The sequence below is a fragment of the Octopus bimaculoides genome, chromosome 3 (genome assembly GCF_046866305.1).
Source record: "Octopus bimaculoides isolate indiv1 chromosome 3, ASM4686630v1, whole genome shotgun sequence".
Classification (NCBI taxonomy): domain Eukaryota; kingdom Metazoa; phylum Mollusca; class Cephalopoda; order Octopoda; family Octopodidae; genus Octopus; species Octopus bimaculoides.
In genome coordinates this window covers 108,675,929-108,700,949 of record NC_142930.1, presented here as the reverse complement: position 1 = coordinate 108,700,949, position 25,021 = coordinate 108,675,929, and the positions used below count along the sequence as shown (strand labels likewise).

Here is a 25,021-nt window from a genome sequence, read left to right as displayed (position 1 = left end):
CTCTTAGACCCGGTCCACCACAGTATTTGATAATGGTAGAATTTGACAAAACCCAGTCGGAGAGCAACCGCAGAATCTGAGGGAAAAAGCATTAAGCATTTCTTGAGTGAATGCAAAAAGCTAGCACAAAAAGAGTAAAAATATAGGTATGATTGGGATGTTAGCAGGGTGGCTGGCTTCAAAGTAGCAGAAAAATAGTATGAACACAAGCCGAGGTTGTAAGGGTGAATAAAAATTTATGGCATTTCCCTATAAAACTGCTCTTTCACTAAATCTTCCATCTTACAGATGCCTAGTATCAGCTAAATATTTTATATTCAGAGTTATAGATGGGCCTGAAACCAAGGCTAATAACCTGTTATCTTACACCAGTTAACCTCTATGGAGAAGAAATTTGGACAATGGACAGAGGTATGGAGTATGAAATAGAAGCCTTTGCAATGGAGATCTTTTGCAGATTGGGCAGAATAAGCTGAAGCAATAGGGTAACAATCACTGAAGTACTAGAAAAGATGCAACTCCAAAGACATCTATTGTCAAGAATCAAGTCCACAAAGCTGTCGTATTTTGGTCATCCAATACACTATGAGACACTGACCAAGACTATCCAGACAAAAAGAGAAGGAAAAGCTGTCAAAGATGTTTGTGGATTGATAACATCAAAGAAGGAATTGGAAACATGAGCCTGACTGATTGTATGCAGGCAGCACAATATGGAGGGAAATGGTGAGTCTTGGCAAGCTGACCCTTGGACACAGGGAGGGCATCTGGTTGATGGTTGATAATAGCTGAGCAAGGAATTCTCAATGAAATATTAATCAACATATATACATGGCCTTGAATTTAAGAGAAGAGCATAATCAGTTTAATCAAGCTAGTTCACTGATACTTTTTAACAGGACTCTGGAAGGAAGAAAGGTCATATAAATCTCAGCAGGATTTGAACACAGAATGTAAAGAGTCTTCATTGAAAAAGTGTTTCAATGTTTAACACAAGGCCAATAATTTCAGACGAGGGGGTAGGGACGAGGGGGTAAGTTGATGAAATCAGTCCCAGTGCTCAACTGGTACTTATTCTATTGACCCTGACTGGATGAAAGGCAAAGTCAGTCTCACTGGAATTCAAACTCAGAATGTAAAGATGAACAAAACACTGCTAAGCACTTTGCCTGATATGGTAACAATTCTGGGAGCTGACCACCTTACCTTAATTGATTATTACAAAGCATTTTGTCTCACAGAACACCTCTAACAAATGACAAATCATATCAGCTCTGCTCCTTGTAAAAAGCACTAACAGCTCATTGGATATAGTTGTAAAGGCAAAGGGCAACAAATGAAATCCCAGCATTTACTGTTGCTAACAGACAGGAACTCTACGGATTCAGGAACTTTATCTAAGAATATGTTGTTTAGAAACCTGAGTATGGAAATGATTGCTTACTTTACAACCACCTGGTTTCAGGTTCAATCTCACAGTTTGGAGCCTTTGGAAAATGTTTTTAGTGTGTGTGTGTGAGCATATAGGTAAAATAGCACAAACGGAATGAGTAGAATTGGACAAGAGAGATTACAACAGAAGGGAAAAAATTCAAAAGGTGACAGATAACATGTAGACACAAAAAAAAACTAACTTAAAAAGTTGTGCACAAAGAATTGCACAGCAAAAATAAGGAGAAAGAGAAGAATTAGATTGAGGTATCAGGTGAACCCTTTACCAAAGTAGAATAAGAAAGAAGTAGGCATGTGTGTGTGTGTGTGTGTGTATAGATGTATAAAATGGGTTAACACATGCTTGTATGTATACATATTCAAGTATATGTATGTGTATGTGTGATAATTGCTTTGGGTTGCTGATTTGGTATCCTGATATATACAATAATCCCTCGACCATCGCGGGTGTTACGTTCCAAATACACACACACACACCCCCTGGCGATAGGTGAAAATCCGCAAATTAGAAACAGTACAGCACTGTATATTTTTTTATTATTTTTATAATATGTATATATTTATTTTATTATAAATGCAAAACAACACCACAGAGGAATCAACGTAAGCTTAAATAATAAACCGCGATAGGCGAACCGTGATATGGCAAGGGATTACTGTATATAGAACTCTCAAGGGAAGTCTCGTGCAACCACGTGGTAATCATGAGACGAGATATGAACGAGCTGGCAGCCAAAAACGGGGCGATACCGCTACGCACGTGGATGATGATGCTCGGAATTATATAGCATAGCCTTCGGAAGTGAGCTGTGTAACTTGCAGTTACGAATATTCAATGTATTTTGAAACACAACATATGGCTAAGAAGATAACATCCGGAAGATATTTAAACTTGGAAGAAGCTAACGCCTGGCCGAAACAGTTCGAAGCAAAAGCTGAATGCGACGACGTTGACGATGTCTGAAAGAAGCCAACATTTTTATTCTTCCTGTGAAGTTGAAGCCTTAATGAAGTTAAAAGATATTCTTTTCCCAGTAAGTCTTTAGAACGCAACATACCAACAAATAATCAATGCATTGCAACAACTAATAAAGCCGAGGCTGTTAATTGTGGACAGGTTAAAATTATTGGAACTAAAGCAACTAGAAGGTGAGTTAGTCAACGACTTTCTTCTTAGGATTAATTCTCAAACTTCCTTCTGTCATTTGAATAAGTTGAAAGAAAATCCAGAAGAGGAAATTGTGAAACTCATTTTCATCGCGGGAATGTCGGCAACAGAGATAAGTTTAAAATTTAAGATCAGTTACGATGTCATTCTAAAATGAATTTCACCGAAATAGCTGTTCTTGCATCTATCATAGAGTCAGAAATACTGTTTTCCGAGTAGTCGACAAACAATTACAAGCTTTAATGTCAACAAGAATACCCGCAGTCGTGACGTTGTAATGAAATGTCGAAATTGTGGGCGTACACAGAAAGCTCGTGTGTATCCAGCATATGGAAAAAAAATTGTAATAAGTACGGCAAATTAGGGCATTTTGCAAGATTTTGCCGATCTAAAAATGATCCCCGTGTGGACAACATAAATGTATTTCCAAGCGAGATTGAATCTATCGTCAATTTGTTGCTTAACATGAACAACGAGAGTGCAGATAACACAGGGTTTTGTAAGTGTTTTAGAAATAAGCATAGATTATGGGAGTGGATACTGGGGGTCAGCTTATTTGATAGTCCCGTTATCAAACTGAATCATACCACAATAGATTAACCATTTTTGATGGTTCAGATCTAAAGGTTGTTGGATCAATCCGAGTGGCATTTAAACTCAACAACACCAACGAGTCATGTAAATTTATTGTGGTAGATAACCCATACTCTTTGGGGCTGATTGGAAAAGATATTATTAAAGACGGTTTGTTTTGTTCCAATTTAAACATGGACGTGTTACCAGAGGTTAAGGTTTTCTAGATCGAGTTAACTGCTCTAATGCGAGATATAACGTGATGAGTTCAGCGAGACGCGTTCCATTACATTTGGAAATGGAAGTTAAAGAGGTTGGAAATGATGGCTATCATCACACCATCGGATTACTCTGGAGTCAGATGTGCCTCACCTGTGATATGGCTGAGAAAAACAGACGGATCTCTTCGCATGTGTGTCGATTACAAGGCTCATTTAAATGCACTGATTGACACTTGTTCTTTTCCCATACCATCAATCGACACTCTCTTCTCCGGTATACCAGGTGAGAATTTTTTCTCCACTCTCAATTTAAAGCATGCGTATTGACAAATACCTGTAGCGGTGGAAGCAAGGCAGATCTGCGCTATTAATACAACCAATGGTCTCTACCTGGTTAACAAACTTCAAATGAACCTTAAGAATTCGAGTGGCATATTTGAGAACTACATGGAAACTCTACTAAAAGGGATCGAAGGGGGGTCAGGGTATACCAAGATGATAGCCTCATCTATGCTAGTAGTAAAGCAATATTAACGAGCAGAGAAAATGCGGTAGTTGCAAAACTAACCAAGGCGCAGTTCTCCATTAACAAAGAAAAGTCATTCTCCAGAAGAAGAAATTTAACTTTCCTGGAAATGAACATATCTGAAGAGGGTATTTCTCCATCTCGGGAATTCGTAGCAAAACTAAAGGATATACAAGTACCAAAATCTAAGGAATTTATTGACAAAATATTGCGTCTGAGGAATTACTACGGAAGGTTTGTCCCGGCGTATGCTGAAAAAGTAGAACTCTCATCAGCTAGATCTAAAGAATTTAAGTGGGGCAAAGAGCAAGATAAGGCCTTCCGTATGCTTATCACTCATCTTTCGGAGGCTCCAGTTTTGCAACCGTACTCAATGGAGATGAGGAGCAATCTCTCTCTCTCTCTCTGTAGATGCATCCTTGTTTGCAGTAGCATTCATAAGCCACACCTTTAGCCAGGCACAACGAAATTGGTCGAACATAGAGAGGTGGGGCTTATGCAGTGGTATGATACGTGGAGAGCTTCGGCATTTTCTTCTAGGAAAGCAGTTTTATTTGGAAACAGATCACCAGCCTCTTAAAAATTCTGTTCGCGAAGAATTTAGATGTATCTCGACTTGCTTCGCAAAAAATAGCCGGGTGGAGTTTGAGTCTATCACAGTACGATTTCGTCTTTAAGCATGTTCCGGCTAAAAGCATTCCACGCATCGATGCCCTCTCTAGATTGAGGTATAATGATCTAATTTTTGTTTTTTTTTTTGCTTCGCATTTAGACAAATGCAACAGTGCGTGGCAGGACATCGATCCCGTAATGATGGAAGGCATCCGAAAACAACTAGATGCAAATACATTATATAACAAAATTTTAAAAAAGGAATTTTACAGCAAAATTGGAAATTGGTCTCTAATCTGGAACGTGCATTTGTTAAAGAGTTTTTCTATCATGCGAAAATGACTTAATATTTAGGAAAGTGGTTATACACCATTAAGTGTATACCCGCTTCCGTACATTAAATTTCTAGAAGAAACAACGGAACGCAGATTCTGAACTATCAACACAACAATATTTATTTACAGAGGAAATAGGCAGCACTTCGCCCTTTGGTTGCTGAGACGTCGTCAATGATGTTGATTGGTTATTTGTCTAGCTCCAGAGTTGGAATGTTGGAAAGAGCTGTCTCCAGAGTTGGAATGTTGGAGACAGACTGCTTGTACGTCTGAGCTCTCCGTCGGCCGGCGAGAAAAGAGAATGAATAAGGGCGCGAAGCCTGAATATCCAATGACCACGCATGCGCACGAGACTCTTTCTGTATTCCTTCCGGAACTAGTCCCTGCGCATGCGTGGATAAGCTTTCCGGAATGTCTGCTATTAAGGCGTCACTACATGGCTCGCCCGCGAGTGCCGAAAGCACGAAAATAGAAAATTTGGAGGGACGCCTGAGGCAAGATGGCCACCGAAACCACCCACAAGATGTGGTACAAACACACACAAAGAAAAATCAAAGAAATGAATGTACACTTGTGAGATACATGCATGCAATGTACAAATAAATTGACAATGACAAAACAACCGTGATGACAACTGTCCAGGAAACTGGAATCACGCGATGTAAAAGTCTGATTTTTTTGTTTTTTCTGAAAGGAAAGAAAATATGAGTGCACAAGTGTGTGTGTGAGAGAAAACACAGAACATAGTAAAAGTGTCTGTAACAGACTGTGAAAAGTCTTAAAACACTGAGATGGAGAAAACCAGTTCGTATTAAAATTCCACAAGGAGATAGAATGTCCATACGCAGGAAGTTGCGGTCAAGGAGCAGAGCTGTAGTTGAGCGTCGATGCTGGGACCTGTGTTACCTGGTACGGAATATTCTATTAAAGTTACACAAGGAGATTTAGAATGTTCATACGCAAGAAGTTGCAGTCAAGGAGCAGAGCTGTAGTTGAGCGTCGATGCTGGGACCTGTGTTACCTGGTACGGAATATTCTATTAAAGTTACACAAGGAGATTTAGAATGTTCATACGCAGGAAGTTGCGGTCAAGGAGCAGAGCTGTAGTTGAGCGTCGGGTGCTGGCTGGGACCTGTGTTACCTGGTACTGAATATTCTGGCTGGTCTGTTGATCGTGAGTGGAAACATCCACTCTAACAGGGTCGAGATAAAACCGCGCTTGTTGATGTTGGTTGCTTGTGTATGTGTAGAGGTCATGTTGACGATGTTGGTAGTAAGTAGAGTCGTATTGCTGCTGGCGACGTCGGGGGAGATGCTTGTAGTTCGTAGTGGTTGTTGATGTCGTCGCTGTAAACTGGCTGTAGCTGTAGCTGTGTTCTGTATGTGTGTGGTGGTAATGATGTTGACAGTGGTGTGTGGTGTTTGAAAAACGGGCACGTCGTACACGAAAGTTGAGGGTTTGCCAAGGTACGCTTTTTCAGACGGTCGACAGACACAATCTCTGTACGACCATTAGCGTCGACCTTGAAGAAATTCAACCCAAGACTGCGGGTTGGGCGAGGCGTGTAAGGCAGCCTTAAATTGCCTATGAAAACGCTCAACCATCCCATTAGAAGCGGGATGGTAGCTGTTGGTGCGTATCAGGAGAGAGAAATTTGACATTGCTGGAAAATGCTGTCATGAATTCGGAGCTGCGAGCGAAAATGACCAAAAGATCCCGATGCAAATGAAGATAAGCCAGTAACTCTTCCATTCTCCGGCCGAGAGAAACGGAGAGGTGACGAACAAGTAAGCATCAACAAATGTTATGTACTCACTGAAATGTAACTGTACATTTTACTGCTATTTTCAGCAAGTAGAGGACGCTGTGTAAGAATGAATTGACGTCTCGTGAAACATGTAGGAAATTGCTCAAAAAGTTGTTAGGATGAAATAACCGTGAAGTTTTTTGTGTGAAAAACCACAAAGGTCTCAGCCGCAAAGAAGTCTTTGGTTATAGGCTCTGGAAGTCATTAACAAAATGAAAAACTTTAACGTAGAAAAAATTTTCTTAGCTTTTCACTTGTGATGGATGAGAATGTAGAGGCAATCCTGAAGTTGAACGTCGCGAAACATACGAATTCAATGGCTGTTGAAACGAGGTCTGTAGATCTTTTAGCTAGGGGTACCAATTGTAGTATTATTGGTCGGCAGTTCAGATTTTCGCGGCTGCAGTTGTTCTTTATTCGGGGTCATCAATTGTAGGGAAGTGCCGTATGATGACCAAAAGAAAGTCCTGCAGCTGTGGAATAAGCTGATGCGAGTGATTGTGTGCATTCTCTATCTGTGACGAGCATGTTGAGAGACAGATGACGGCTCGTGTAGTATTATCGGTTGGTAGATCAGAATCCTCGGCTGCTGTTGCTCTCTATTCGGGGTCACCAATTTAGGAAAGTGGTTATACACCATTAGGTGTATACCCGCTTCCGTACATTAAATTTCTAGAAGAAACAACGGAACGCAGATTCTGAACTATCAACACAACAATATTTATTTACAGAGGAAATAGGCAGCACTTCGCCCTTTGGTTGCTGAGACGCCGTCAATGATGTTGAGTGGTTATTTGTCTAGCTCCAGAGTTGGAATGTTGGAAAGAGCTGTCTCCAGAGTTGAAATGTTGGAGACAGACTGCTTGTACGTCTGAGCTCTCCGTCGGCCGGCGAGAAAAGAGAATGAATAAGGGCGCCGCCTTAAAGGATGTTAGTCGAAAAAATCGACCATCCCAGGACTTATTCTTTGTAAGCCTAATACTCATTCAATCAGTCTCTTTTGCTGAACTGCTACGTTACGGGGACATAAACACCCCAGCATGGCGCGGGCTCAGACGCACACCCAGTACATACATATCGTTACTACTATGTCAAACTGTCGTATATCCAAATGCGGGGGGGTTGGGGGGGGGGGGTTATTTCAATATTTGTGGCGAGCTGGCAGAAACGTTAGCACGCCGAGCGAAATGCTTCGCGGTATTTCGTCTACCGCTACGTTCTGAGTTCAAATTCCGCCGAGGTCAACTTTGTCTTTCATCCATTCGGGGTTGATAAATTAAGTACCAATTACACACTGGGGCCGATGTAATTGACTTAATCCCTTTGTTTGCCCCCTCTATGTTTAGCCCCTTGTGGGCAATAAACAAATAAGAAACGTTAGCACGCCGGGCGAAATTCTTAACGTTATTTCGTCTGTCTTTACGTTCAGAGTTCAAAATCCTTTCGGGGTCGATTAAATAAGTACCAGTTACGCACTGGGGTCGATGTAATCGACTTAATCTCTTTGTTTGTCCCCTCTGTGGGCAATAAAGAAATTAATATTTTCTTTTGCTCGCAATAGCAAGTTCTTCTTGTTGTGGAACACATGCTTATTGCGTAAACTTTACTGAACTGATTTTGCTGGCACAAACAAAATATTCCTAGTTTTCTGAGAATTAAATTTTTTACTTTATAAAAAATACGAATGTGAACAACTCGTCCCAACTTTTGAGAGTAGCCTCCCTTGCGTAAAGAAACTGACTTTTTCTTTTTTACAAAGTTTTACAGGAAACGTACACAACTTTCGAAATCCTTTATTCTATATAGCAGGAATTATATGTCAAATAAACATAATAGACAAGGCAGCTGCTGTATATTGAATAGCCAAAGCTACAACGCAGAGAGATGTTAGCGATACATTGCAGATATACAATCTCAACCTTTCTAATTATCATATTTACTTATAAAACATAATATACAAATTTTCTTTCATGCCACTAAAACATTATCAGTATACACATCACTGAAATAATGTTACAAGAAACTAGAAATTTCAGAGTGACTGCAAATGCTTGTCTTCGCAATATCTGGAGTACAAGTGTGTCACTATTATTCGAAAATGGAACCATTAAATTTTAAGGAAAGAAAACTGTTTATACTGTTTTCCTGGTTTCAGTCTGGAGATTAAGGATAAACTCAAAGGATTTTTGTTTTATTGTGTTACTGATTTCATTGACCGGACAAGATAAGTAGAATATAACGAAACCAGAACTGTGTTGCGATTATTTAATAACGATATTTTAAAGGGAGATAACTCGGATTTCAAGTGTAAGGGAGAGAATCACAGACTTTATCGTTTGAGCTGTTGTTCTCAACCATTTTTTTGTCTATGGATTCTCTTGATTGCTATTTTACTCCGATGAACCCTCATAGCCATTCGATGCTTAAATAGATAAAACTATTTTTCCATACTTAAATATTATAAGAAATTGTTAACATAGGTTGTGTATTGTAGAAGTATAATCAATTTATTGTAAAGATTTTAACAATTGAGAAACATTTAGAGCAGGGGTTTCCAACCATTTCATTACAAAGGACCCCTTTTATTAAATGAATTTTCCTTATGTGTATATATATATGTGTGTGTATGTATATATATATTTTTTTTTTTTTGTGTGTGTGTGTATGTAAACCAAATTCGATGACTGGCACCTGTGCCAGTGGAGTGCTAACAGCACCATCCGAGCGTAATCATTGCCAGAGCAGCAGTCTGGCTCCCTTGCCAGTGGCACGTAAATAGCACCATTTGAGCGTGATTGTTATCAGCGTCGCCTTACTGGCCCTTGTGCCGATGGCACGTGAAAAAACATTCGAGCGAGGTCATTGCCAGTGCCACTGGACTGGCTCCTGTGCAGGTGGCACGTAAAAATACACCATTTGAGCGTGGCTGTTGCCAGTACCGCTTGACTGGCCCTCGTGCTGGTGGCACGTAAAAGCACCCACTACACTCTTGGAATGGTTGGCATTAGAAAGGGCATCCAGCTGTAGAAACTCTGCCAGATCAGATTGGAGCTTGGTGCAGCCATCTGGTTCGCCAGTCCTCAGTTAAATCGTCCAACCCATATGATGATGATGATTATATATATATATATATATATATATATATATACACAGACACACATATTTTTTTATCACAAAATGGTTAGGTTCAAATTCAGGGTTCATAACAAGATTTGTAGTGTCAGTGTACGAGTACCAAAGAAAACTGATGTTTCAGAAGAGCTGCAGCAATGTTCATTTTGAAGGTTCACGGCAATCTTTCCATGAGGAAATATATAAAATGGGATCAGAGGTGTTAGGTTTTAAACGATAACACCGAGATTGGTATGATTCCAATGATACAATGATAAATGAGCTTTTAGCAACAAAGAGGTTCACTCATGAAAAGCTTCTTGACCCAAACGTTAAGAACAAAGTGCAACTAGAAAAGTTGTACAAGTCTCAGAAAGCAGTCTTTCAAAAAGAACTCAGGAGGCTGAAAGACATTTGGTGGAGAAATTTGTCTGAGGAAGGCAGCCAATGACAGGAAAGTCATTAAAAGATTCTATGGTTTATTGCAGCAAGCTTTTGAACTGCAATCTCCATCATATGTTCCCTTGAAGTCGAAAGATGGAAATGAGGTTATTAAAGATCCTCCTGGAATAATGAATATACGAAGAGAACACTTTGCAGATCTTTTCCACAATCCATCTGTAGTGAACATGAATATCATAAACAACATTCCACAGAGAGAGCCTAAGTTTTTGCAAAAGTAATGTAGGTCTTTCCTAAATTTATGTTTCTTGTGTGTTAAAATTTTTTTGTAGATGTAAACCATCATGCCTTTATAGACCACCTGTGATGAATGGGAATTCATTCATCTCAGATGGTAAGTTTACTAATATGTAAAGGCTAACAATGTTGCTTCCCTCTGCCAGCACCTTTGATCCCATGCATACATCAAATGGTTTCTTTGGTGCTTTTCTTAATCCAGAAAGCATTGTTGTGGAAGAGGAGCAATTTCCTCGCTTGTAGTATTGTCTCTATTTCAGTGTTGTTTGTTGTGGTTATTGTTTTTGTGTAAATCAAAGCAGCCATAAGAATAGGTTTTGTTATTGATGTGTAATAACTTGTCAAACTGGAAGAAGTGGCATTCATTTTTGTTTGGGATCTTGTTAAACTTTGTATGTGTTTCTTCAGAGAGGAACCGTCAAGTTTGCTTGTGTTTTTGATGATGCATTGAGTGGTACAATATGCTTGAGAAGACCTGTTGAGTCAAGTAAAACCAGAATCATAGCTGTGGCCAGAGCCCCCAAACTGGCTCCTGTGCCGGTGGCATGTAAGATGCTTCCTCCGAACATGGTCGATGTCATTGTCCCCCAATTGGCTCCCGTGCCAGTGGCACATAAAATGCATCATCCAAACGTGGTTGATGCCAGTGCCCCCTGACTGGCCCTCATGTCGGTGGCACGTAAAAAGTACTGTCTGTAAATGATCGATGCCAGGCCCACCTGACTGGTTCCTGTGCTGGTAGCACATAAAAAGCAGCCACTATACTCTCGGAATGGTTGGCATTAGGAAGGGCATCCAGCTGTAAAACCATTGCCAGACCAAATTGGAGCCTGGTGCAACCACTGGCTCTCCAGACTTCAGTCAAACTGTCCAACCCATGCCAGCATGGAAAACGGACGTTAAATGATGATGATGATGAATTTGTCTTTTTTCTATTACTAAGGATGCCTATGTCCAATCGCTATTAAAGTTGGGCTTGTGGTCTTTCATAGTTATTTAAAGACATTTTAGTGTTAATACGTTTGCTCTATCATCTATTTTAAGTTTAGTGGCTATTTCTTTGGCTGCATTGTTTTTTCTCTGTGTGTGTTGGAGATTGTTTTAGGAAAAAAGTAGTTACAAGAAGTTTGATTTATCTGTTAGAAGCTGTTTGTCGTGTCCGATTTTACAATATATCTGGGCTTGTTTTTATGTGGTTAATTTTTTGTTTCAGCTATTTCTGCAGTTTGTTGATTCATTTGTTGAATTTTATTCCCTTGATCATTGTGAATCAGTCATCTTCAAAGGGTTGTAGCAATGGTTTGGGAGGTGGACATTCAACCATCTTAAACTGTTGGTAGACTGCTTTGTATTTCGATAAAACTTTTTTTTTTTTTGAGGGGGGCAGTAGTATTTTCAGGTAATATCTTTAGGTTGGTATCAGTGTTTTTTCACAGAGAAGTGTATTGGGTGTTGCTGCATGTTTTCCTGTTTTTTAGTTAATGTAGCAAATGCAACCATGTTGAAACAGAGCTATTATATTAATGCTTAATTTTATGTTCAATTATAATAAAAGCTAATGTGGCAGTCCCAATAAAGGGAAGACTGCTACTGCTATTTAACTCCAGGAAACATCATTTCCAGTTGGCTACATGACACAAGCATTCTGTATCCTTAAGTTTTCAAACAGGGGAGATAAGCACCTCCACCCAGCAAAGCCAGTATCCAGAGACTAGTTTCAGAGTTATTGCTCTTCATCAGTCTGAAGTAGCTTGGCGTGCTAGCTGTCAATGTTTAATCGCTGTTGAAAACTTGTAGAATTTCAAGTGAAATAAATTCACTAAGCATCGACAGCTAGCACGCCAAGCTACTCCAGACTGATGAAGAGCAATAACTCTGAAACTAGTCTCTGAATGCTGGCTTTGCTAGGTCGAGGTGCTTATCTCCCTTGTTTGAAAACTTCAGGACACAGAACGCTTGTGTCACGTAGCCAACTGGAAATGATGTTTCCTTGGGCTAAATAGCAATAACATTCTTCCCTTTCCTGGGACTGCCACATTAAGTTGGCAATAAATCATCACTTTATCGTACTGCTACTGTATAAGTCTCTCTGAGAAATTTAGAAATGCAATATTTCTAATTATAATAAAACCAATTTTATGTTAATCTGAAGGATTACTCTGTATATACACACACACACACACAAAGATACATGCACAATTTGGTGTATATGAAGATATATGTATGATATGAACCTGAGAATATTCATGTGAGTGTATGTGTTTTAGTGCTGTCATTAATAGACTTGGAATGACATTTCTGTCCTTTGAAATCAACCAAATGTGAAATTCCAAAAGTTCAGGCCATTTTCTTTACTATGCACTTAAATATCTCTACTGAAACAATATCTAGATTTTCAAACCTTATCTCTCTTCTTTTTTCTGTACTTCTCATTATATTTATTTAATTTATTTATCTATCTTGCTCTCTTTTCATCATAGTCTTTCTCATTGGATGATCAACCAAACTTTTTGAAAGTAAATGTTTATGATAAACTTATCTTTCATATTGCACCATTTATTTATTTTAATTTTATTGCAGTCTTTTTCTGAATTTGGTTTTTCTTTAATACAATCCCTATATGATAATCTTCAGATACATTTATTGTCTGTGAGTGTATAATGACAATATACAGGGTTAATGCTTTAACCTGCCATGAAATTTTCTGAACAGTAGTCTTTGGCTTTATGTCATGTTTGAGAAGAAAACCCATCAAGCCAAGCAAAATCACAATCATAGAAGATACCAGTATCATGCTGATGGCATGTAAATGCACCCCGGTGTCATGAAAATAGCACCCATTCCAGTGGCACATAAAAGCACTCATTATACTCCTAGAGTGGTTGGCATTAGGAAGGGCATCCAGCTGTAGAAAACCATGCCAAATCAGACTGGAGTGTAGCTCAGTCTTCCGGTGTACCAGCCCTGGTTCAACCATTAAATGATGATGTATGTATGTGTGTACAGATTATGTAGAGTTGATTATATAACTAAAAGAGATTACAAAAGCACTGTTAACTAACAGAATTAACATCTGTTCTCTCACTTCACTCACCTGGCCAATACCCATTACACTCTTGGAGTGGTTGGCATTAGGACGGACATCTAGCTGTGAAAACATGCCAAATCAGACTGGAGTCTGGTGCAGCCTTCCAGCTTGCCAACTCTGGTCAAACAGTCCAACTCATGCCAGCATGGACAACGGACATTAAATGATTCTCCACCATTGTGATTCCTGGATTTTCAGAACAGTAAGATTAAATCCTAGCCATAACCAGTCTTTCTTAATAGCCATGCACCAGGTTGAGAGCTCAGTGTGAGCTGTTTTGTTCTTTGAATCACTATTCTTGTTACATACACTGCGAACCAAGATAATAGTCCATGATGTTTTTTTTAGATTCTCTAAATAACTACCCAAGGGATTTTGAAGAGAATTTACATGATACAAAATTTAGGATTTGCAGCTTTTTTAGTTTTTGTATTAATCAACAATTTTCTTTTTCAGATGAACAAAATTAGTTGTCTTAACTATAATTTCAAAAGATGGGGCATGGAAAAGATCTTACAGAGTACGAGAGGAACCAGATTATAAAAGAAATAGGTGATGGCAAGTCTGCAGATGAAGTGGCCAAGAAACTAGGTCATCATGTGAAAACAATTCACAGATATTTACAAAATCCCAAGTATCAGAATGAGCGCAGTGATAAAGGCAAGTCCCGAAAAGTCTCAACACAAGACATTTCCCATATCAAGTGATGCTTACTTAAAAATCCCGGATGTACTAGTAAAGCTTTTATCGCAGATGCTGGCATTGAAAATGTTTCCAAAACATCCAGAAATAAAGTAATTGGTAGCTTTGTGAAAAGAAAAGAAACCTGCATGCAAGCCTCTGTTGACTCCCAAACACAAAAAAAGTTAGAATGTACATGAAGACCAATGTCAAGCATATTTTGTTCACCGACGAGTGCTGAACTACAGTTATAGAAGACACTTGCCCAAGGTGCCATGCAATGGGACTGAACCCAGAACCATGTAGTTGGTAAGCAAGCTACTTACCATACAGCCACTCCTGCACCTATATGTACAAATTAAAAAAATGTTGCTAAGGTTTTTGTCCAATGCACAAACAATTCTGCCAATAATGATAATAATGGAAAAGTGTGAAGTGCTATTCTGATAGTGTTTAGTGTGTAATAAATTTGAAATAATGGGGATTTGCAGTAGTTATTGAATATGTTGAGAGAATTGTTCAGTTACCAACCCTGCTGAAACTGGCTCTGTAGTACAGATGTCTTGTCATAAGTTATGAATTAAAATCTTCCATCAAACCTTAGTCACAATTTATGTTCCTAACACTAGCTTAATAATAACTAAGTTATTTTGCTAAATTCCTTGTTATATTTAAAATGAATTGAAAGAAACACAGAGCATCTCAAAATACAGTAACGAAAGGGTTAATATACTTCCATTGTCCTTCATCAATTAACATCTGTCTTCCATGCTAGCATGGGTTGAACAGTTTGAAAGGAGCCGGCAAGTCAGAGAGCTGCACCAGGCTCCATTGTCTGTTTTGGCATGCTTTCTACAGATGGATGCTAGAGTACAACAGAAAGATAAAGATAGATGCCTTATACAAAGGAGATACTTGGCTACTCCTGTACGAGAGAAATAGATAGGGGTAGAGATGCATCAGGACCTACCAACAGGTAGCAGTGGGGTGGGGATTGAAAATAACAGAAAATTGTTCTTTAAGAAAATGTGTAATAGATCACATCACAGCACTTTTTTTTATTTATTCTCTTGGAATCATTCCCTTTTAACGAAGCCAAATACAATTAATTGTGAAGACTAAGATATAAAAGAATGTCTCGTCTCTTCTAACAGCTTTGAACAAGCCACAGACAAACATAACAACTCTAATGGAAGTGGGAAGACGGCCCTTCAAGGTCTTAAGTTTGGTGGTTATCTGCAGAACAGCTGCTTTGATGGTAAGTAATCTTTTCGAAGAACTGCAGCCTTGGAATCTTCCATTGACCATACCCAGCATTCTTAGAATATTGTTTCAATTGGTGCAAGAAACAGGTCAGACTTTCTTGGCAAGAATAACATTCTGAAGAAAAGAAAACAGTAGAAATACAATCAAAACAGGAATATATATTTTTTTCTACTTTAGGTACAAGGTCCAAAATTTTTGGGAAATGGGGCCAGTTGATTAGATTGACCCTAGTGCAAGACTGGTACTTAAAGGCAAAGTTGACCTCAGCAGAATTTGACTCAGAACGTAAAGACAGACGTAATATCACTAAGCATATTGCTCAGCATGTTTACATTTCTGCCAGCTCGCTGCCTTGGAATACATATTACTCTTTTACCTGTTTCAGTCATTTCACTGTGGTCATGCTGGAGCACTGCGACCCCAGGACTTATTCTTTCATAGAATAAGTACTAGACTTACACTCTCTTTTGCCGAACTGCTAAGTTACGGGGACGTAAACACACCAGCATCGGTTGCCAAGCGATGTTGTGAGGGACAAACACATACACATATATACGACGGGCTTCTTTCAGTTTCCATCTACCAAATCCACTCACAAGGCTTTGGTCGGCCCGAGGCTATAGTAGAAGACACTTGCCCAAGGTGCCACGCAGTGGGACTGAACCCGGAACCATGTGGTTCATAAGCAACCTACTTACCACACAGCCACTCCTACACCTATATTGTTTATAAATATGGGTTTCAAATTTTGGCACAAGGCCAGCATTTTCGAGGCCAGGGCTAAGTCAATTACATCAACCTTAGAGTTCAACTGGTACTTATTTTTAGCAATGCCAAAAGGATGGAAAGCAGAGTCAACCTCGGCAGAATTTGAACTCAGAACATAAAGACACACAAAATGCCACTAAGCATGTTGCCCAGCATGCTAATGACTGCCAGCTTGCTTTATATATTATGCAGATGTAGTTGCATAGCAAGTGTTTTGAAAAGTGATTGCATTATGAAAGACATAATGTTAGCCATTTAGAAACACACAAAGATTGTTAACTTCACTTAAGCAATTATTGTTTGTAATAATGGTGCCAACATTTTCATCGCTCGAAACTGCAATTGAATTTTTCGTGTCAGTGAACAAGTCACAGTTTCAAGCGATGACATTTCTTGACACTATTATTACAAACAATAAATGTTTAAGTGAAATTAAGTCTTTGTGTGTTTCTAAACTCCTAAGGCTGCAATCATATATATATATAAAATGGAAGGTGGATGTTAAACGATGATAGATATATATACACACACAGCACATATATATAACACATTAGAAATATACATTTCAGCATCATCTTTTCCCTGCTTGCATGGGTCCAATGAGAGTACATTGCAGAAGAGCTTTCTTTGGCCAAATACTCTTCTTGACACTAATGCCACCCCGCCACCATAACTTCTTAGGTGATAACTCACAGACTACTAAACAACCCAGACATGGTTATACTGAGAACTGGAAACAAATGACTCCATTTAAAGAAGCCTTTTGTTTACAAAGATCAGGTAACTTGTGCACAGCCATTGATTACCAGCACATGTGAAGATAAAGGGAAATATGAATGCACACACAGAGGCTTCTTTCAGTTTCTGTCTACCAAATCCACCCACAATGCTTTGGTAGACCAAAGTCTATAGAGTAGGGGGTGGTCAGAGATGGAGGGATTAAGGAATAAGAAAACCCAAAAAACATTTAGCATTATTTTAAACACTCTTAGATTACCAATAGGAAAACAGATGAAAAGAATAGTAAACTTACTTGTCTTGCTTGGTCAACAGCTGTAGCAAAGGCATGAACTTCCGCTGAGCAGTTAAGTGGGTGAGACTGATTGGTGCGATAGCATTCCAATACCTTCAGCTGGAGATCTTCGCAGACAGGAGCCTCAACATGTTTTCTGTAATTGACAAAAGTAAAGTTGACTAAGTGAGAACGCTAAATACATTTAGAATATTCAAGTGTGTTTAAAAGAGTTTATCATCATACTTTTAACATCTACATTTCAATGGTTGAATAGAGCTTATTGAGGCAGATTTTCTGTGGCTGGATATTCTTCCTGGTGCCACCATCACTTATTTCCAAGCAAAGTCATATTACTTCCATGGCCAGGCTTCCTTTCACAGAACATTGGAAACAAATGACACCACTTGTAGAACAGTGACACTCGTTCACAACTATCACACTTTAAGAAGACACACACACAGAGGCTTCTTTCAGTTTCCATCAACCAGATCCACTTACAAGGCTTTGGTCAGTGTAGGGCTATAGTAAAAGACACTTTCCCAAGATGTCATGCAGTAGAACTGAACCTGAAACCATGCAGTTGGGAAGTAAACTTCTTAGGATGTAGTTATATAAGATTGCCTCTTTGGAAGGTGAAATGGCAATAACATAAGACAGCCAATAAGAAGAACTAAATAAGAAACAGAAGCAGGTTACAGATTTATAGCTGAAACAAATTAATCAAATCCATAAACGGATCCATATACATTTGAAATAGGATCAAACATCAACTGGAAATTGTAACATAAGTAGTAGGGCAGTAATAGTGATGTAAACGGAATAATCATGTAATGGAATAGTCATTAAGCAGAACATAATTCAAGTGTTATGGAAGTAATGTAATGCAATAGAAGGTTAGAAATAGATCAAGAATCAAACCTAGAAACTGTTTAATTGGAGTTTGCCTGACCAGCATCGATTATTCAACAGAAACTAGTCTAAGTTTATTTTTTTAATTAATTGTAAATGGTTGTTACAGTTAACAAGGACTTTATTACATGACAAATTTCTACAGTTAGCAAGCAAAAAGTGACAGAGATCTAAATGAACCATAGCTAATCTGGGATATTATGAAATTTACATTATCATAATAATGACAACTAACAGAATGGCTATAACAACAACTGCAGATTAAACAGTCCAAACTTAGATTGAAAGTCAGAAAAAAACAAAAAAAGGTATTTCTAACCTCAACTTACATACAATCTAATTCAATGTACATGCAGAAGTTTTGTCTTCTATTTGTTACTTGTTTCAGTTATTAGACTGTGGTCATGCTGGGGCACCGCCTTGAAGAATTTTAGTAAAATGAATCGACTCCAGTACTATTTATTTAAGCCTGGTACTTATTTTGTTGAATGTAAACATACCAACACCGGTCATCAAGCGGTGGTGGAGGACAGACACACACACACATGTATATGAGGGATGCTTTCAGTTTCCATCTACCAAATCCACTCACAAGGCTTTGGTCAGCCCGAGACTGTAATAGAAGACACTTGCCCAAGGTGCCACACATTGGGACTGAACCTGGAACCATGTGGTTGGGAAGTAAAGTTCTTACCATGAAGCCATTCCTGCACTTGTCAAATATTTCTAACATTATTTACAGTACAGCAAATTCCAGATGTGTTGCTATTTTTTTTCCTTTTAACAGAAATAAATAAAAAAAAACAAAGGTCACATTACATAAAATTCTAAAAGATTAACTTCCACCCATCCATCTTGCAAATAGAGATACAATTTACTCACAGAAATTTATTTTCTACTTCTTCCACTGCTTTTGCAAATTCTTGCCTTGTGGCAGTATTCATCTTTGTACTCTGGAACACAGAATATAATGTGAAAGAGAAATGTAAATTTGGAATACAAAACAGAAATTTCATACGAGTTTACAAAGGAAAAGGTTTGGTAATTTCATAGATTTTACTTAACTGTTGTGTATATATTGTTTGGTTATCTCATCAGCTTGGTCTAATACAAGATTTATGTTGAGGCAACAGATCTATTATTAAGAATATCATTAACATCAGTGGCAACATATGGGGCAGTTCATTGAGGCTGATTTTCTGCAGTCAGGTGCTCTTCCAGTCACCAACAATAACTGGTTCCCAAGCAAGGAAATATTTTTCCATGACCAGAAACAAAAGAAACTACTTGTATGACAGTGATGCTCATTTACAGCTTTTGCACAATGTCAAGACAAGAACACACACACACACACACACGTACATATGATTGTGTGTGGGGGGGGAGAATACATACACACACATACATCATCATCGTCGTTTAACATCTGCTTTCCATGCTGGCATGGGTTGGATGGTTTGACTGAGGACTGGTGAGCCAGATGCCGGCACCAGGCTCCAGTCTGATCTCGCAGAGTTTCTACAGCTGGATGCCCTTCCTAATGCCAACCACTCCAAGAGTGTAGTGGGTGCTTTTACATGCCACCTGCACGAGGGCCAGTCAGGCGGTACTGGCAACGGCCACGCTCAAATGGTGTTTTTTTACGTGCCACCTGCACAGGAGCCAGTCCAGTGGCACTGGCAGCAACCTTGCTCGAATGTTGCTTTTCACATGCCACCAGTACAAGTGCCAGTAAGGCGACACTGGTAACAATCACACTTGAATGGTATTCCTTCTACCAAATCCACTCACAAGACTTAGAAAACACTTGTCCAAGATACACAAGGTGATGCACAGTGGGACTGAACCTAAAATCATGTGGTTGGAAAGCAAACTTCCTAACCACACAACCATGCCTGTAATTCAAAACTCTGGTAAACAACTTATTTCTCTTCCTGTGAAGCCTTCCTGGCTTTGTGGTTAGGGTATTCCAGTTCACAATCGTAAGGTTGTGAATTCAATTCCCAGTGAGAACTACATCAAAGGTATGCATGTCTGTGGAGTACTCAGCAACTAGTACATTAATTTTATGAGCAAGCTGTTCCATTGATAAGATCAGCTGGAACCCTCAACATTGTAACCGTCTTCACAAGTCTGTTTAGCTATATAGCTAAATGCAAAACCAATAAATAACTTATATTTTAAAACACTAAACAATTTTAGTTTTAAAAGGAAATAATTAAAACCACAAACCTGGTGTTGGAGAGATTTCATTTTTTCTTGGTAAAATTCTTCAATGGATCTGAAAGCTTTTTCTCGTTCCACATAAATTTCATTCATTTGTTTATAAATATGATTTCGTTCCATGGCAATCAATTCCTTCTCCTTGCTTTCGGCCTCAGCAGCTGGGGCAAGGGCAGCTGCCGGCTATCAGGAATAATATCAAATAAAAACTGTTTTCATTTCTTTGAACAACAACAGTCCCGACATTAAACTGGGGTCCATGTAAAAATTTGATTATTGATATGTCAATAAGCCCATGAACATGAATAGCAATGAAGATGGGATTAATTTTAGAAGATTTAAGATTTGCAGAACATGTATTAATTTTAATTTCTGTTAGTTCTCACTCCACAGCAAAAGTTATATATGGAAGTTATATACACACAATTACAGATGATTTGAAAAACTATATTCACTGAAACACACAAGTTTAAAGACAGCCAAAGAACTACACATCACTTATCTAAAAGATGGACAAACCCTCTGGATACCAACCCACCTGACACTGCTCCCAGGTTATTTGACTCAAACCTTCTGCTTTAACCCTTTAGCATTCAAATTACTCTGTCAAATGTAATGTTTATTTATCCACATTGAATTAATCGTGAATTATTTCAAAGCTTTGAGATTTCAAACTTTGTGTTTGCTTACTTTTAGAATGACATTGTAAGGTAGATGTGAGAAGCCAGATCTGGCCAGTTTGAATATAAAACCAGCAGGATATTTTACCCAGATATGGCTAGTTTAAATGCTAAAGGGTTGAAGTGATCTAAATTTAAACCTTTCATCATAATTTCATGTTACTTTCTCATCTAAATGCCAGCTTAAAAATGACAAAGCTATTTCAATAAATTTTTCATTATTTTCAAAACTAATTAAAATAAAGGCATTTTATTTCAACAGAAATATGGTAATAAAATGGGTCGACCCTTTTGATACCAACCCACCTGAAACTGTCCTTTGCTATATGCTACTTCCCATGATCTAAATTCACCTTTAGCACGCTTAGGGGACATGTCAGTAACGAGTTTTCTCCCCTGCAGCTGCATTGTGTCGCATTGAGAAAACTCATACAGCAATGTGAGGCATCTACAATATGCTAAAAGGTTTAAAGCTTTTCATAAAAATTTCATGTTCATTTTTGTTCCAAATATCAATTTAACAATGACATCATCATTATCACCTTTACCATTAACATCCACTTTTCCATGCCTGCATGGGTCAGGTAGAAGTCATTTAGGCATATTTTCTATAGCCAGATGCCCTTCTAGTCACCAACTGTTTCCAAGCAAGGTAATATTGCCAGAAATATTTTTCTGGCAATATTACTTTGCATGCTCACATCAGACAAGGTGATGTTGTATCAAGGTGATGCTTGTCTACAACCATCACAGGATGTCAAGACAAGGATACATATCAGCACACACACAAGGCTTCTACAGTTTCCATCTATCAAATCCATTCACAAGGCTTCAGTGATGGTTATAGGACACTTGCCCAAGGTCCCACACAGTGAGATTGAACCCGACACTATCATGCTCGGGAAGCAATCTTCTTAACCACTCAGCCACACACATTATTTTACAAAAGTCTTCGTTATCTTAAAAATTTATTAAAATATAGGGAATGTATTTCAATGACAATATAGTAAGAAAAGAGTTAAAGTAAGTTAGCAGCATTTCTCCATTTACATTGAAGATTAAATACAGAATATGAAACAAGATCAAAATTTGCAATATTTTCTAAACATACATTGATCTCATACAAATCTTGTCACATTAATTCAACTTAGCCATAAGTACAAAATAAAATAAAATGAAATAAAATAAAAATAAAACTTTTTATAATGAAATAAAATAAAAATAAAACATTTTATAATGAAATAAAATTAAAATAAAACTTTTTATAATGAAACAAAATTGAAATTAAATAAAATCTTGAAATAATAAGCAAAATTTTCTCTTTGCTACAAAAAAAAAATTAAATTATTCTGGAATATAATAGCAGCAGATAGCAAGCTAAGAATAAAAGCCACAAGAAAATAAAGATGATTAAATGATAAAATGCTGTAAAGAATTTAAAATTTTGTTAGATGAAAAAATAAGACTACTATCAATTATTAAAACCAAGTTTTAAATCTTGGAATCATCACTGTCATTGTTTAAACGTCCACTTTTGCATGCTCACATGGGTCAGACAATTTGTTGACATAGGATTTTCTATGCTTAGAAGCTTCTTCTGTCACTCAACCAGATGATACACTCCTCTTTCTCCTCAATGGTATATCATCATTGGAGAATTCTTGAATCTTGAGATTATCTCTGCTTCACATCATGTGGAGTTGATCTTCATTGACATTTAGTGACTGTGATACATTGTCAACAAGAGGAAATGATTATAATAAATCAAGAATTTATGTTGTGTGGTATTTGGAACACATGTATTTCTCTATCTTGTTCAAATACATGCGACTGACCATTAAGTTCTTCCTCCTAGATACTTTATGTGTGTGTGTGTGTATGTATGTATATATATACACACACACACACACAATGATATATATATATATGATGAGATATATATATATATATATATATATATATATATATATATATATATATATATATATATATATATTCAACAAAATGGATAAAAATTAAGAAAGTGCATAGCATTACATTAAATAATACGTTCAAAAGTTTAAATAGGAACACAAATGGAAAATTCACACGTAGAATCTTGCTAATTTCTCCCAAGTTATTGTCCACAAGATCATGACAAATTTCATGCCTTTAACAATAACATTGTTCACTTTTGGTGGCATTGGCGGCAAGAAGCTGCTGGGAATAGCAAACGAATGAGTAACAGTGAAGAAAACTGTCCGCTGTTCATTTGCAATTTCCAGCAGTTTATCTCCATTAATGCCAACAAAAATCAACAATATTATTGTGAAAGGCATGAAATTGTTACGATCTTTTGGACAAGAACTGATGAGAAATTAGGAACGTCCTATGTGTGAATTTTCCATCTGTTATGTTTCTATTTAAATTTTAGAACATATATATTAGGTCATCCCATAAATAATGCAGTTTTTTTTCATTTGCATGAACTAAAAGTCGGAGAGGGACAAGATAAACTATCTGCATCAAACTTGCTATAAAAGTTATTCTTAGTGCAAGTTTTGAAGAGTGCAGTTCGATTTTAACAGTTATTTTTTCAAAGCTATAATGAAAGTGACAAAGGAGCATATTCGATATATTTTGCTTTATGAGTTCAATAAAGGCAACAATGCAACGGAAAGTGCAAGGAATATTAATGCAGTATAAGGGGATCAGACACTAAGCGTAAGCAAGTGTCAACAGTGATTCCAGAAATTCTGAGCAGGAAACTGCAGCCTAGAAGATGAGCCTCGTCCTGGAAGATCTGTAGAGCTTGATGAGGACATCTTGTAAATCTGGTGGAACAAAATCCCATCGCAACTGTTGAGGAACTAGCAGAAATGTTTGGATTTCGTCATTCAACCAGTCATTTAAATCAGCATTAGAAGGAAAACGACCATCTTTGGTTTCAAGACAAAAGGTGTTCTTCCATCAGGATAATGCTCGGCCATATACAGTGAGGATGACATGCCAAAGGCTGGAGCAGTTTGAATGGGAAATGATGCCCCACCCACCATATTTGCCAGACATTGCCCCATCTGATTATTATTTTTTCCAAAGTCAGTACTGGAGGAATATTTTTCATAAGGGACAAGTGAATTTTGGAAGTGGGGCCTTGCAAGTCTACCAGATAGATAAATAGAGCATTGTAGAAAATGAAGGAGAGTATATTTTAGATTAAAAAAGAACTTTGTTTATCTTAATTTTGAAAAATTTAAGAAGAAATTGCATTATTTATGGGATGACCCAATATATATATATATATATATATACATATGTATATATACATATATATATATACATATGTATATATACATATATATATACACATATGTATATATACATATATATATATACATATATATATATACATATATATATATACATATATATATACATATATATATATACATATATATATATACATATATATATATACATATGTATATATACATATATATATATACATATATATATATATACATATGTATATATACATATATATATATACATATATATATATACATATGTATATATACATATATATATATACATATATATATATACATATGTATATATACATATATATATATACATATGTATATATACATATATATATATACATATGTATATATACATATGTATATATACATATGTATATATACATATGTATATATACATATATATATATATATATATACATATGTATATATACATATGTATATATACATATGTATATATACATATGTATATATACATATATATATACATATGTATATATACATATATATATACATATGTATATATACATATATATATACATATATATATATACATATATATATATACATATGTATATATACATATG

General features: G+C 37.2%; 1 protein-coding gene and 1 long non-coding RNA gene across 4 annotated transcripts in view; one reads left to right on the top strand and one right to left on the bottom strand.

Annotated features, from left to right (window-relative positions):
- Window positions 1–1,185: 1,185 nt before the first annotated feature.
- LOC149136655 (uncharacterized) lies at window positions 1,186–14,754 on the top strand. Of its 3 annotated transcripts, none has more exons than XR_016241173.1 (2): window positions 1,186–2,601; window positions 14,050–14,754. It is a non-coding gene; the product is annotated as an uncharacterized LOC149136655 (long non-coding RNA). The 3 variants fall into 3 exon arrangements; XR_016241174.1 differs by having other exon boundaries at window positions 1,186–5,911; XR_016241172.1 differs by having other exon boundaries at window positions 2,069–2,486.
- Window positions 14,755–15,285: 531 nt separating this feature from the next.
- Window positions 15,286–25,021, bottom strand: part of LOC106868566 (uncharacterized) — a 45,515-nt gene continuing 35,779 nt past the window's right edge. The window contains exons 6-9 of the mRNA XM_089349469.1: window positions 20,465–20,638; window positions 19,115–19,185; window positions 17,342–17,477; window positions 15,286–15,654 (exon numbers count right to left, since the gene is read on the bottom strand). Of these exons, the coding sequence (XP_089205595.1) occupies window positions 15,628–15,654; window positions 17,342–17,477; window positions 19,115–19,185; window positions 20,465–20,638 (408 nt within the window). The 3' untranslated portion in view covers window positions 15,286–15,627. The remainder of the gene's footprint in view (window positions 15,655–17,341; window positions 17,478–19,114; window positions 19,186–20,464; window positions 20,639–25,021) is intronic.